This window comes from Corythoichthys intestinalis, chromosome 2 (genome assembly GCF_030265065.1).
Source record: "Corythoichthys intestinalis isolate RoL2023-P3 chromosome 2, ASM3026506v1, whole genome shotgun sequence".
In the NCBI taxonomy this organism is placed as follows: Eukaryota; Metazoa; Chordata; class Actinopteri; order Syngnathiformes; family Syngnathidae; genus Corythoichthys; species Corythoichthys intestinalis.
The window spans coordinates 50232026-50246724 of record NC_080396.1 but is presented as its reverse complement, the minus strand read 5'-3'; the positions used below and the strand labels follow the sequence as shown (position 1 = coordinate 50246724).

General features: G+C 40.4%; 1 protein-coding gene across 1 annotated transcript; it reads right to left on the bottom strand.

The window, feature by feature from the left end:
• Window positions 1–955: 955 nt before the first annotated feature.
• Window positions 956–11756, bottom strand: LOC130912456 (dystroglycan 1-like). The gene is made up of 3 exons (XM_057830564.1): window positions 11412–11756; window positions 6972–7517; window positions 956–4868 (listed from the first exon to the last, which is right to left on the bottom strand). Exons 2-3 carry the CDS (start codon window positions 7314–7316, stop codon window positions 2556–2558), a joined length of 2658 nt encoding a protein of 885 aa, XP_057686547.1. The 5' UTR covers window positions 7317–7517; window positions 11412–11756; the 3' UTR covers window positions 956–2555.
• Between the last annotated feature and the right edge of the window lie 2943 nt (window positions 11757–14699).

The following is a 14699-nucleotide window of genomic DNA, read 5'->3' as shown; positions in this document are numbered from 1 at the left end:
CAAAAAGATGTCACTGGATTATAATCAAACTAAAAATAAAACAAATTACACATAGTGCATTTTAATACAGCTCTTGTATGGCCATCCCTTACGCATGTAGTTTATAGGCTTCACAGGTTTGTGCACTTGTTTACTCAAGAGGAAACAGTTAGTAATTTGGTCTATTTTGGCACAAGGGATAATGAATAGTCTCAGCACTGCTTGTAAATGAATCAGTAGCCCACAGCTTGTCTGGTGTCTCTTTGAGACCTGATCAGACAATTCAATATGAAATATAACCCACCTCATAACCAGTAATTAGTCAGGATAATATCTAGGTGCAATATGAGTCAATCAAACAAGCAAAAAAATAAATAAAATCATGTAATTAACAACAGAGAAGACATTGAAATTTCTAGTAAGACTGGTGGTCGTGGCAAGGAGGTAATGGGTAAGGTAATTAAACAAGAGCTACAGCATAAGTGGATTCCAAAGCACACCATAGTCATTAGTGTTGTTGGGGTATCTGTAGGAAACGTGGGGAGTTTCAAGGCTCCAGACTTTTTTTCTAAACTATTAGCCACTTAGTAAATAATCTAAATTTTAAGTGGCGTAGTTAGAAAATGTTGTGATGCAAACACCCCAATGCTTATTAAGTAATATTTCCTTTCATTATTCTAATACTTGAGCAATAAATCCAGAATGTATGGGAGGTGTGCATGCGTATAAACGTAAAAACGGAACTACTGTGCTGAAGTGTGGAGCAGAAGATTATTAGGAACAGAAAAAAATACAGAACCAAAAGTCTGCAAATTTATCCGTCACACACATACACACACAGATACATGATTTAAAAAATAATAATAATCCCTGCGCAGTCTGAATTTCTGAAAGCAAAACACCCTCATTAGAGGTCTATTTGGAGTTCTAAAACTCATATGTCAGAAGACTAATGGGAAGGGGGAGATAGAACATTCACAAAAAGTGACAAGACAATTTTGAGGCTTTACAAATTGTATTACATTTTATTAATATACCTTCATAAAACAAGTTTAAGACTGTATCAAAAACTCAGTAAAAACATTAGATTTTTTTTGTTTACATTTTTTCTAATGGTGCTATCAGGTATGAAATGTAAATAATTCACATATTTTATTGTTGCGATCATATTCAGATGATACTATTTCTTTGTGATGGGCAGGTAAACATTTTTGCACACTATAAAGTTTATCATCATGATGGTGATCATAAATCTAAGCATACAATTAAAAAATAAAATCAGTTCCCACTGTGGCCTTTCTGTTCCCAACTAGGTTGACTGGTAAAACATGAACATATTTGAATTTCACTGGCACACAATTATTTACAGCTCCATGTGCGGCACCAGGATCCAAAGCAGAGCACTGTAGCGCCCTCTACTCATCAGACCAACAGAATGCAAGCTGTGACTCCACACTGTGCTCTAAAGTCCACTTTATCACGATTCACACAATAAACTCAACCGTGAATCATCCTCTCTGTGGAGGGTCGACATCTAAACAAGCAACACTCCAATGTTGGCACAAACACATTCTGTTAGAATTTCATATACTTCTGAACTTTAGTTGTTTTTTGTACCGCATTTCTAAATCATGTGTGACGCAACTCTTTAAATGGATGAATTCTTTCATATATTTTTTTTTTAAATGCCCAAAAACAACAAAATTTGGTATTTAGTTGTAATGGGATTGCTAAGCGAGCCATACTTCTTCTATGGAGTGTTTCATGTGCACGAATGTCGCCCTGCAGTGAAGCCGCATTCCAATGGCCACCTTCATTGTTGACCTGGCAGCCTCCCTCCCGCCTTTACCATAGCAACAACACAAAACATCTCAGACGGAAAGTTCAGTGGCACAGAAATAATGTAAAAATAAAAAATCCTAATTGCTTTGTTACTAAATTCGAAATTTCATTAGAAATACAATTTGTTTCAAATTTGATGTAAGTGGTCAATTATGACTGAGATGGCTGGTCCACAATTTAACAAGCACATACTGTCAAGAAGCAAAGTATGAATGAAATTAATGATTTTTTTCTTTTTTAATTTAATGCGTTTACACTTTTAGTTTGGATTGTGGTGTTAAATTCCCCTCAAAAATAGTCACAAACCAAACCAAGGACAGACAAGTGATAAGAGCTCTCAAGTAACACGTCAGTGGAAAGCCTCAGGTCTGCCGAAAGGCCCGGTGGGCTACAGTCTCTCCTGATCTAATATTTTCTATACAATAGAAATAGTACATCATTGAAGATAAAACTGTCTCTTTTCTCAGCAAAACAGACAAACCATTTGAAAGAGTCAAAAACGGATCTGAAGAATAAAACGAAAGAGCGATAGAGAAGAGTAATGGTTCAACAGGTTCTTCATCTATTTTGCCTGTTTCAGTAGTAGAACACTGAAATATCTTATCCGTGATGGTCAAAATATACTTATGGTTGCCTGTATTTAATTGAAATCCATTTCAAGTTATGTCTGTTGTAGTTCTCAACAAGCATCCCTACAGTGCACCTGAATTCCAAACTGAACGCTTCGGTGAGCGTTAGGGAGGCACGTAGGGGGGTGGTGACCTGTAGGAGGTCATGTTCTTGGGGCGAGAGCCTTTGCCTTCAATGGGGACGGTGAAAGGTGGTGGTGGCTGGTAAGGAGGCGCGTTGGGATCGTCATCTTGGTAAACCGAATACTCTTCCAACAAGTCCTGGTTCAAAAGGGTGCTATGGGGACCCGCCATGTTGGGGTACTCGGGGGGCGGAAGTGGGGGCTTTTCCTCCTGAAGGATGAGAGGGATGCTGGAAGATGGTGGGGACTTGGAATCATCCAGCTCATCTGCAAATATTATGGGGACTCCTTTTTTGATGAAAGTGGCCTGTTCTTCCATGGTCATCTTCCCTCTGCGTTTCTTGCGGTAGCACACCATGGCGATGATGCCAGCAATTAAGAGGAGGGCGGCGACCACGACTGCAGGGATGACCGTGTGCAGATAGACGTCATCACTGCTTCTACGACCAGTCCCGGGGGAAGGTGTAGCAGTTGGAAGGTCGGGAATTGGCGCAACTTCTCCCGGTGGAATGAAAGTGAAGCTTTTACATTTATTCGTGCCACGAACAGAAATGTTAATAGGTTTAAACTCGGGCTCCATGGCTTTGATGAAAGCTTGTTTAGGCGTACCTTGCGGATTGGCAATCCTGCTGCTGAGAGCTGTAATCTGCTCCTTAGGGCAAGAACCCTGCTGCAAACTATTATTGGTCCATTCTACCACAATGGAGCCCTTAGTGATGCTTTGTAGAGTCACTGTGCTGCTATTGCGATCGCCAAAAGCATAAGCCAACTTTTTAGTCAAAAGAATCTTTTTATGGACATCACCACTAAGGGTTTTAGGGTCACCTTGAAAACGGGCAGCGAAAACGACTGAAGGTTTATCATTAGTTGACCAGTTGTTGACTTGAACCTCAAATGCATCCATGACACTCTTCCCACCTTTATCAGTAGCCAACATAAAGTACTCGTGTTTGCCTTTGTGTTGTTCCTCAGGAAGTCCATACAAAAGCTGGATGGTGCTGTTGAACTGAATCCAGGATGTTTCACTGACTGCCTCTCTGGGAGGGTGCTTCAAAGTCAAACGTAGCTTGTCAGTTGTGCCATCCTCTTTGTCAAAGAATGTATCGGGAGGAATTTTTAACTCAAAGTACGTACCTACCCACGCATTTACCTGGTCGATTGGGTTGCGTATCTCGGGCATATTATTGAGGTCTGGAGCCAAGGAGAGTGGCGTGGTGCGTTTAGGTGGTTTTGCCGTGGTGGATTTGGGTTCCCGGGGAGATGGGGTCGATGTTTTAGGCTTCTTAGGCTTTCTTGTGCCCGAAGGTTTTGGTTTTTTGGTGGTGTTTGGTAGTGTCGGTGAAGCAGTAGCTTCCACAAATGTAGGTCTGGTCATTGTAGGTTGGATGAGGATTGTGCTCGTCGACCCCAATACCCTGGTGGGCTGGGGGGGGCCAAGAACAGGTGTGTGGGCTATCTGATCTCTGACTCTCATAGTAGGCTTCACGGGAAGTGGTAAAGGACCCCGGACAGGGGGCGCAGAGATGTCCGTCGCAGGGGCAATTGAGGGTGAAGTCGGGCTGGGGACAATGCGCACAGGGGGTTCTGGGTAAGTAGTAGGAGGGAGCAAGGAGGGTACTGGAGTGGGAGTGTTGTACAACTGTCGTTTGACACGTTTCACTGCATGAGGCTTCTTGTTGACAATGTGCCAACCAACCACAGGAAAAGCCAACTTGGCTGACATGGTTCCATCCTTTGCAGAAGACTGTACAATGCCGATGTCAGGGATATTGCCTTGGTCAAGGGCACATCCAAGTTTCCATGAGAGCAGAACTCCATTCTCAACAACTTTCTTGGCATTCCCTGGTCCCGCCATGAAAGCAGACATGTCAAATAAGCGGTTGTTGACAACAGGGACAACCCTCATATGCTCAACCGGTACATGTGAAAATCTTCTCATAACAGTCAGTAAAGTCACCCTCTGCTCAGCAACCATCTTTGTCAAGTCAGCATCAAGTATGACGGTAAGGACTGTGACAGGCTCCTCAGGGCCACAAGTGAAAGGCTGTAGGCCACTGACATCAGACTGTAGAGCGAGCAGGGATGGTTCAGTGTCTGCTCGTTCCTCTGGGTATACTTCAATTGAAAAGACCGTACTGGGATACTCTCGGCTGCCAGACTTCTCATGTGTGTCTTGCCCAGACACAGAGATATGATACACACCTTTATCTTGCTCCAGGGCCAAGCCTCTCAGGATGCAGCTCTTTTTGTCCCAATAAAGCCACTGTGGTAGTGTCGGCTGTCCCATTTCAGTAAGCTAAAAACACACACAGACCAGAATATTTACTTACAGACATTTATGCTAATTCCATTGTTCATAAACGGAAAAACAAACATACCCTGGATTGTCATTAATAAAGTGACATAGGGGACATGTTTTTGTTGGTAGTGATCAAATGTTGCAAAAGCATAATTCTGGCCACTGAACTATGAAAGCTATTTCACTTCATTTCAAGATATCAGTATGCTGTGTGGCCCGGAACAAATGTCAACATATCATCCTGATTGTGGCCTGAAGTGTCAGGCAATTTGGAAATTACTAAAGCTTTGGAAAAGAAAAAAAAAAAAACACGAACTGCAATAGCTACAACACTTATGCAAAATGACCACATTGGAAGTTAACTTACAATGGTAGATGGACATTGGTAGATATCACTGTGACCATCTCTGCCTTGGGATTTTCAGAAGCACTCATTCAGTAGAGATCATTGTATGACATTAGCCGCTAAGGTTATCATCCAATAGAGATCATTCCATGATGCCTATGTTACCCAGTTAGACACAAGTGTGTTAGTTATTTCCACTGATAGTTCGACTTATGTCTAGCAACGGAGGAGCATGTGGTCACCAAGTGATATTTACCAGTTTATCAAGTTACAAGTCTGCTTCCATTGGCATAGTATATTGAGGACATCTTGAGATCTCTGTATATAAGCAAGTTTTTTTCCTTGTACTTTTAACATCAAGGGGAAAAAAATCATTCGCTTTGTTAAGGTAGTAAGGTAATGTTAAACAGATTCAGAAATACTTCCATGAGTTTTTACAAAAATTTTCATACTATTTAAAGTAGAGCTGAAACAAATACTCGAGCAACTCGAGTAAATCGAGTTTAAAAACTGATCCGAGTAATTTTATTCACTTCGAGTAATTGTTTATTTTGACAGCTTTAAGCATCTCGTTTTGCTCGGACTACTTTCAATGCGGGACAACGCGCTGATGTCACGTGCGTAGAGGAAGAAGCAAAAAAAACTTACTGCAGCCGACACCCGCTACAAAAGATACCGACGTTACTAAAAACTAGCCCGCATTATGCTACGTTGGAAGCAGGTAGCGTCTGATGCGTCTCATAGAGATCACATGTTGAACTAGATGCGAAATGACAGAGTCAGCGGCGTTAGTAATCAGCCGCCATCTTAAAGCAGTAGAGTGCCAAGCGCTAATAAAGAGCGCTAAGCGCTAATAAATAAGATTAACGTTACTGTCGCTAGCTCACGTAACGTTAGCCCTGCGGAGGGCTAGATTTCTATTAATTATGACCACTGTCGATGCGTGGCTAACGTGTCTTACATACAGGCATTAACATAACATAGCGTTGTGGAGTGATGAGGGTGTAAAATAAATACTTAATAATGCTAACGATCAATTTTAGCTCAGTAGTCATTGCTGGATAAAACACCAAGTAGCACTGGTCCCTAATGTGCTCTAATACAGCCTGTATCATACATTTATTTTGAACACTGCAAAAACTCAAAATCCTATCAGGACTTAAAGTTCAGACTAACTTAAAACTTAACTAGAACTAAAAAATAGCTTGACACAAATAGAAATTCAATTGAAACACGTGGGAAAAAAATCCTAACTTTTAAGTGATGTGTGTTATCAAGCGTAATGGGATTTTTAGGTAAGAAATATATATATATATACATATATTGTTTTTAATAAGATCTAAAAGTTTATTGAGTGAAAGCAGTGAATTAGTCTTTTTTTTATTCTAGTTACATCTGAGATGCAATTGTTGGCTGTTTTCAACAATGTACATCGAAAATAAAGACATTGATTGACTGAAAATGGCTCAATATTAGATGAAATGTCTTGTTTTCTCATGTATAGTCATAATTGCTCTTCACCTAAAAATATATGTTTTATCCGATTATTCGATTACGGTAATCGATAGAATTTTCAGTCGATTACACCATTACTAAAATATTCGATAGCTGCAGCCCTAATTTAAAGTGTTGAATATATTCCGTTAAGGGCTAAATATTTATTGCCGTTCAGGAATTCAATTTATACCATACTAAGAAACTTCGCAATCAAGGCCAGCCCTGCATAATACCGAATTCTTATGGAGGTCACTTACATGAATATTACAGCTGGCATTGTCAGGTAACAATGGAATCCTTAGTTGAAACAACTGGCCCACAATGGCTGAGGAGTCTGGGATGCCAGTCTGTACACCCTCATCGTTTACAGAGGACTCTGGGGTAGCCATGGCTGCAGAAGCAGACCGGAGCTCAGAGAGCATGGACGACTGCATAGAAGCCTCCAGTTCCATGGTGAATATATCCACCTGTCCGTCTTGATGTTCTGGGGCAGCACCAAGGGCCATGGCTACCAGAAGCCCAATTACCAATGAGATAGTCCTACTTGAAAGCCTGGAACTCCCAGCCTCACTACCGCTCATGTCTCCCATTTTATAGTGCATAGCAGTAGGCCCTTGAGCTGCCTAGCAGATGTCCATGAATGACTTAAGAGGCCACATGCACTGAAGTCAGTCAGATGATACGCTTTGGGTCAGATTCTGTTGTTATTGGCTGCGCTCACTGATTGTGTTTTTCCTTTCGTTGTCCTTTGGAATCCATCAAGAGGGATCTTTGGCAGCTGGTTAGGCAGCCATGCCAGGCAGCTTTAAGAGAACACAAAAACAAGACGTTGTAAATATAAATATATAAAAATATAACTATGGCACAAACAGTCAAGCATTGTAACATCATAAAACTCATTGCTCTATATTTTTCTCCACTGGCGATGCAGACACCAAAGACTGCATCTAATAACTATGAAATGATCAATTAGAAAAAAAAGAAATTAGTTACAATTGAATTGACACAATGTTTTACTGTGCATCAAGGGTTGTGAAAGGTCTAATAGTTATTTGCTCATCTGGCTTCTTAGACCTTGAATGGCGGCCGCTGAGCAATGCTGCATTGATTTCTTCTACAAGTAGCCACATGACACTATGTCATCCTTTAGTGATTGTTCATCATCAGTCTTGCCAAAATGGATCCGACATCTATCGCCGTCAATGCAGCTAATGAGTTAAATAAGGTAATGGACGAGAATGTTCTTGTAAGCTAAACATTTTGATTTTGGTTGACAAATTTTCTCCTCTTGTCCGTGTTGTAAGGCCAGCTGTAGAAATTGACGAGCTAACGTCAACAGATATTGTATAATTGCAATTTTTACATGGCCTTTCACTGTTTGTGCCTTGGACAAGCATCAGTTGAGTATATATTCTCCCTTTGTTTCATGTAACATGAGTGTTATGTAGCACATTTGTGGCATGAATATTCCGTTTGTTCAGAATTAGTTCAGTGGCAGTAATTCCATTTGGCACTGTCAATTAAAAAGGTAGCATTTTTTTAATACGCTTGTGTACGACCACAACTGGTGATCACATTTTAATCATGTTAAGCTGACAAAAAAAAAAACATTTTGAGGCCTCCCATAAAATCAAACATTCACAATGAATTAATAACCTGACTAGTTTTGCGAGGGCAGCAATATTCAATGATTATTTCATGTAAAAAAAAAAAAAAAAAAAAATTTAAATCAAATTGTATTTTTGCTTAGCCCTTATTAAACACTATAAGACACTTTTTAAAAATATATATATATATAATTCTCTATAATGGCAGGCATACCACAGTTTGCAAACAATCGCACACAGTACAATAACATTTAAAGGGCCTGTGGTGGCATCCGTTATGGCAATTAAGATTTAATTTTTCTTGGGTGATTTGTGTGAGCATAACCGTGTTGGAAATTTTTAATAAAACAGTTTAGTTTGTATCAACAATAGTATATAAAAATATGCATTGCATTTGTTGAACATCAATTCAAAAAACCTTGAACATTGGGTTCTAAAATTACAATACGCCGTAGGGTGACCTGATACAAGAACATTTGCAACAGAACTGACATTTGCTTTGGCAGTCAAAAATCATCAAAGCATTTCATTTATTTCTAAACAGGGATCAGCACGGCCACAAACCATGAAGGGGAAACTACATTCCACCTTTTGTGTAACAAATAGTATCGAGATAATCACATTTCATGAACAAGTCTTATTAAGAGAAGTCTCCGACCAGAAACTAGTGTATGCCCCACTAAACAATACAACAGTTTAAAAAAAAAAAAAAAAAATGTCAACAAGTATGTCATTTTTTCCATGATCTATTGAGTGAAATTAAAATCCCATACACAAAAACAGAATAATTAAAATAAACCGAGCCCTTAATTTCAGGCACAATTGCCAATTGTATTCAAAAACTTGTTTTGAATATAAAACATCTTGTAAGGTTCATGTTTGAATTTGGTATTCAATGTAAAATACATTAGCAAGAAAATAGGTTTTGCCCATAGGCATGGTTTTATTCCGTATGAGCACTACGCCTCACCCCCGGCTATTAGCACACACTGCAAACAATCTGAGCATCAAAGTACACTCTCCACAATATGGCCTAGATTCCTTACTGTTAACTCACAGTAAGCAAGAACAAGACAATCCACAAATCAGCACTTCCCAATGTGTCAATGCTAATTTGCACTTTTTAACCTTACATTTTAATACGCGGAACAACTATATGCAATTGAAATGGAATACAATGGACTAAAAACAATGTTTATTGGCCTGAGGGATGTGACATTTTAGTGTTGGGACCGCTGAACCATGTAGTGAAACAGTACTAGTAAGTGGTGCTAACAGTACAGCATTTTTCATTATTTGACACTCATAAATGCCATCAGTACAAAGTTTATGAGTTCACTACATAAGACAGTGAGGCACTAGTTATAATGGTAGTTAGCTCATATGTAGGTGTTATATTTAGAGGAGAAATTCTACAAGTGTCAAAACACATGTAAACATTCTTTCAAGTCAACCTGCATTAGTGGAAAAACACACCCTTCCTACAATTCTCATTTCAAATATGAATTCATAAAAGAAAGAAAGTTGCCAGTCATTATCAAAATGAAATTGTTTACAAGAGCTCCCGACCTATTTTACAAACTAATGAAAACATGCTAGCGGTTTAGCCCGAAAAGCCCCGAGGGAAAGTTAAAGCTCACATGAATATATACCCCTTATTGTACGCTTATTAAAATCTCATTTTAAACATCAGACCAGTTTAATATATGGTAAACAGTACAGTGGCAGATTTGCTCCTGGGTGATTTCACTGAGAACAGCGTGAGCGTGAGTGAGGGTAAAACAAATCAGCTCAGCGCGGCGGCATTCTTGCTATATGTCGTTCAAAGGTAGTTAAAAATTGAAAACTATCACAAATAATTAGATCTTGGATGCACAGTGGCGCTCAGGGCCAATTGAATTGACGTAGCACATGCAGCAGCCTCTCCAAAGAGCCTGATCTGAATAACAAACATCCACAAGACAAGCTTGCATGTCCTCATCCTCACTGTCCAACAAAGTCATGGAACATAAGGTGCTAGAAACAAAAATCACTGCATGTTACTAAAGCACTAGTAACATAACAAAACCGTATTCTCTAAATATGGCTTTGTTAATGTACAGCCTGGTAAAAGCCTAGCAAATCTCAAATCCTTTTAGATTAAATCTGAAAACTGGCTGTGATTATGATCCATCTTGTTACGTAGTTTAGACCCCCAACCTCAGCCAGCGACTAGTACAAACGTAGTTTAAGGCAGAAATACAACAATTTAGTAAACCTTTATAGACTACGAAGCAATGATACAAAATGAACCCTTTCCGAGATTTATTAACATCCACAGAGGCCATGGTCGGTAACAACAAACGTTTTTGAGGGTAAACTGAAATCAGCGTCTTTGATGGTCGAAATATATTGATCCCATTCCCTAGCCTTTCAATTAGACTGCCATTTTTCTTTTAGGATTTCTTTTAAGCTTTTTTTTTTTCTTTTACTTTCACTAGCTGGCTCAACCGTGTGTTCGTACTAGCTTCTGGGCCCGCGTCGTTTGCCCCAGGTCCCAATACCATTCACATTTTCTATTTACTGGCCCTTTATAAATGATAAAGCAAGCGACGATGTTAAGATTGAGTATCATGGAGCAAAAGGTTGAAATAGCATCGCCGTCCACAGCTTAGCAATGCCCCGCAGTTGGCCGCCGCTAGCAGATGTGCACCTGTTTTTATTCTAGGCGGATGCGAGCAAAGAGCCGCAGCCGGGGTTTCAAGACTCCACATCTGCGCGAAAATGCACCAAAACACCGCCGAATGAGCCGGTTTTCCACTCGCATACGTGTCCTTGGGCAATAAATGAAATAAGGCCAAGAAAAAAAGAAGTCAAAGTGGAACGGATCAAACTGAGCGGTCGTTGTCTCGCGAGTGTTGCTAACTAGCAGGCTAGCGCCGAGAAAGGGGGAGAAGACGATGACCAATGTCAATCTATCCTTTACGTCGGCGAAGGGGGCCTTGGTGTTAAGTACGACGATCGGCAAGGATGAAGCCAAACACAATAGCGTTTGTTTTTTTTCAATAAAGAGTCAGAGAAAAGAGCGTAACAAGCAGAATGTATACTGACCTTGTTAGCGAGCTAACGTTAGCTCCCTCGCGTCGTAATGTCTCCTCCCCGAGCCACGAAGCTCCGTCGAGGCTTCCGAATCAAAAGCCATCAAAAGTACGCTTCCTCGCCCCCGTCGACGTTCAAACCAACAGCTACTATGCTGTTTGAAGCGGCGCGTAAGTCTGGTGATGGAGCCGATATCTGTGCGGTTTGATTGATAAATAGACGGTCCACTGCTTTGTATGGTGATGAGGTCGCTGGCTACCCCTCCCTGGCTGCCTCCGTCCGTCCTCCTTCAAGGGACCAAGCAGGTTGAGGCCAGTGAGTAACCGGGCGCAGTAACTCCTCCCTCTGTGGAGGTAGCTTGCATCCAGGTGAAAGTTCTGCACTCTTGTTGTGACCAAAAAATGGGGTTGAAGAATTCAGAAGATTAGGAAAGCAGTTTTTTCGGATGGTAAAACTCGACCTGATGATTTGCCCGTCATCTGACTCTTTGATGTTATGTTTTTGTGTGCAGGTGGCCCGTGATTTTGTATGCAATGGTAGACCAATGCAAGAGGTTCAGTTATGGTTATCTGGCTGAATAAAATAATGATTGATTGATTGATTGATTGATTGATTGATTGATTGATTGATTGATTGATTGATTGATTGATTGATTGATCCCATAAATGACCCAGAATTTACTGCCGTGCACATTTTGTTTTGCCAGGGTTGAACCAGGGTTTAGTTTATTAAATTCTTGGCGCAATCACGCTCATATATTTTTTAATTTAATAAGGTATTATAGAAACAAAGTTGGTGAAAACAAAAAAAACAAAAAAATCCACATAAAAAAGATTGATTTAGCTCTTTATCATGTCGGCGATAGCTGTGTGACAGTAAAGTACAGTGATCCCTCGTTATTCGCGGTGAATGGGGACCAGAACCCGTCGTGATAAGTGAAAAACCGTGAAGTAGCGCCCCCCCGCCAAAAAACTCTTTTTTTTGTGTCTGTGGGTGTGTGTTCAATGTACTTATTCAGATTTAGCATTGTAAAAATATTCATATAAGACAGGGGTCCCCATCTGCAGGGCCGCGGAACGGTACCAGTCCGTGTTGCATTTGCTGCCGGGCCGCACGGAAATAATTTATTAACGACCGCATTCTGGCCAAATTAACCCTGTGCCCCTGCTTAACACACCAATATCCCTGTCTACTCTAGATATAATACTACAGGATAGATTAGAATGCCGTCATAGAAATTCATTGATTGTACTGCTAGTAGTACATCTTGTTTTGTGTATATAATATATCTATGTACGCTTGTCCTCGATAATAACTTACTACTAGGCTGCAAGCGCAGCGCATTTCTTCTCGGAAATAATTAGCCCCCACACGAGCGAAGATGACTGGAAAACAGACGTCTTTGGAGATATTTTTTATGGCGAAAAGGGCACCTGACAAGCCAGAAGATGAGCCTACAACCTCGAAGACCCACGAACTGCGAAGGAGTGGATTCATGACCCGTTTGTGAATAAACCGAGTGATTCGAGCATGTCTGTGCAACAGGGGGATCAGCTTGTAGAGATCGCAAATGACGGTGACCTTAAACGTACATTTGAGACAACAACTCTACCGAGGTTCTGGATTAAAATCATTCCGGAATATCCTGACATCGCTACGAGAGCATTGAAAACCTTGCTACAATTTCCAACATCGTATCTTTGTGAAGCGGGCTTCTTAATTAATGCTTAACAATAAGGCGAAGTCATTAATGGTGAGAGAGCGGTGTGCAGTTGTGTGCAGCTAACATGGCAGGATGTATCTGAGGAGAAGTTTTCTACATGTCCTTCCATGATCAAACGTAAGTTAATATTCCTGTCTTTAAAGAAAGTTTGTAGTGTTTACTTTGGAATCGCTGCATTTGCAGCCATGTTTAACGTTACGCACATGTGCAGAACCGCATCCTTGCAATTTTTGATTGGTTGCAAAATTTGTCAGAACACCGGTCTGTGAAAAAAAGACCCAGATAACACCGGTCAGTGGTGCAAAAAAGGTTGGGGACCCCTGATATAAGACATTTTTGTTTCCACTTTTTTCCCTCAAAGTATAGACAAGTTTCCGAAGTACTTCCACTTTACTTCCGCATGTCTGCTCACAACTTCCGTTTTAGAATTTCTCCATCCAAAACAACAGTGGCGCTGCAGTAACATTACTCATCAAAATCCCTTAAAAAGACCATTTGGAAGTACCGCATCCATCTGCCATCATCACGACAGGGAAGGATAACATGTTCATGAAAGGCAGATGTGGAACTAAGGTCGTGCCACCACAAAGACCGATGTTTTTAAGCCATGTTGCCGCTGTGTTACGGAAGGTATGTTCTTCCTATCCCTGTATTTTCATGTGACCGGTGCTCAAAAAATACTATAGCTAAAATCTTGCACATGAAACGACTTGTTGCCTTTGATATTGTTATTACGATGATGACTGTAATTATGATGATCTTTAATATATTTTACTACAACTACTGTATCTGTTGCCAGCCTGTTGCTAATAAGTACGTGTTGGATGGCACAATTATGTAAGCGCATTAATGCAAGTGTTACAAGTTTTTTGTTCATTTGTTTTCAAGTGGAAAACACTGTTAGGCAAGGGAAGACAAGTTGATGTGCCTCACAACAACACTTACTGTACGTTGATGGACCTATAACGAGACTACGTTCATTCTACCCGGGGGTGGCCGAGAGGCTGGGGCTGGGAGACAGTGGCTCGCTTCGTGACGGACCGTTAGCTCAATCCCGAGATCCAACTACGACCTTTTTAACTGCAGCAACTTTAAGATACGCTATTGGAGCTGGAATTACCGAAGACAGCAGGAGAAAGCTCCAGAGTGCTGCTGTCTGATATCACATTATCGTATGCTATTTTTCTAATAATTTTTAAAAATGTGATTTAGTGACCTGTTTTGCACATGCACGAATCGATTTAAAAAATAACATGAAATTGAATCATGTTGTCCAAATGTTTTATTGCGATCAATATCTGCAATAAAAAATAATGACATCATGTTTTTGCTGATATGTACATACCTTGTAGTATTTCCTTGTAACAACAAAATCGGTGTTAGCCCTTCTGCATTCGGCGAATGTAATATTATTTGTAATGTCACCTCATTTTGGTCACTCATCAATCTACACCTCACATCAACACAGGCTGACAGGTTGCTATAATTTTGTCCACGAATGATCAACGAAGTGATAAGAATTCACGCACAGAACAACTCTGAGTCTCATCTACGTCGTGAGTGCATCCGCGGGTAAA

Bases quoted from the DNA above. Each gene is read 5' to 3' on its own strand.
- LOC130912456 (XM_057830564.1), bottom strand. From the start codon at position 7,316: ATGCACTATAAAATGGGAGACATGAGCGGTAGTGAGGCTGGGAGTTCC. The intron at 4,869-6,971 runs GTAAGTGACCTC...GTGTGTTTTTAG, and splicing joins ATGCCAGCTGTAATATTCAT to CTTACTGAAATGGGACAGCC.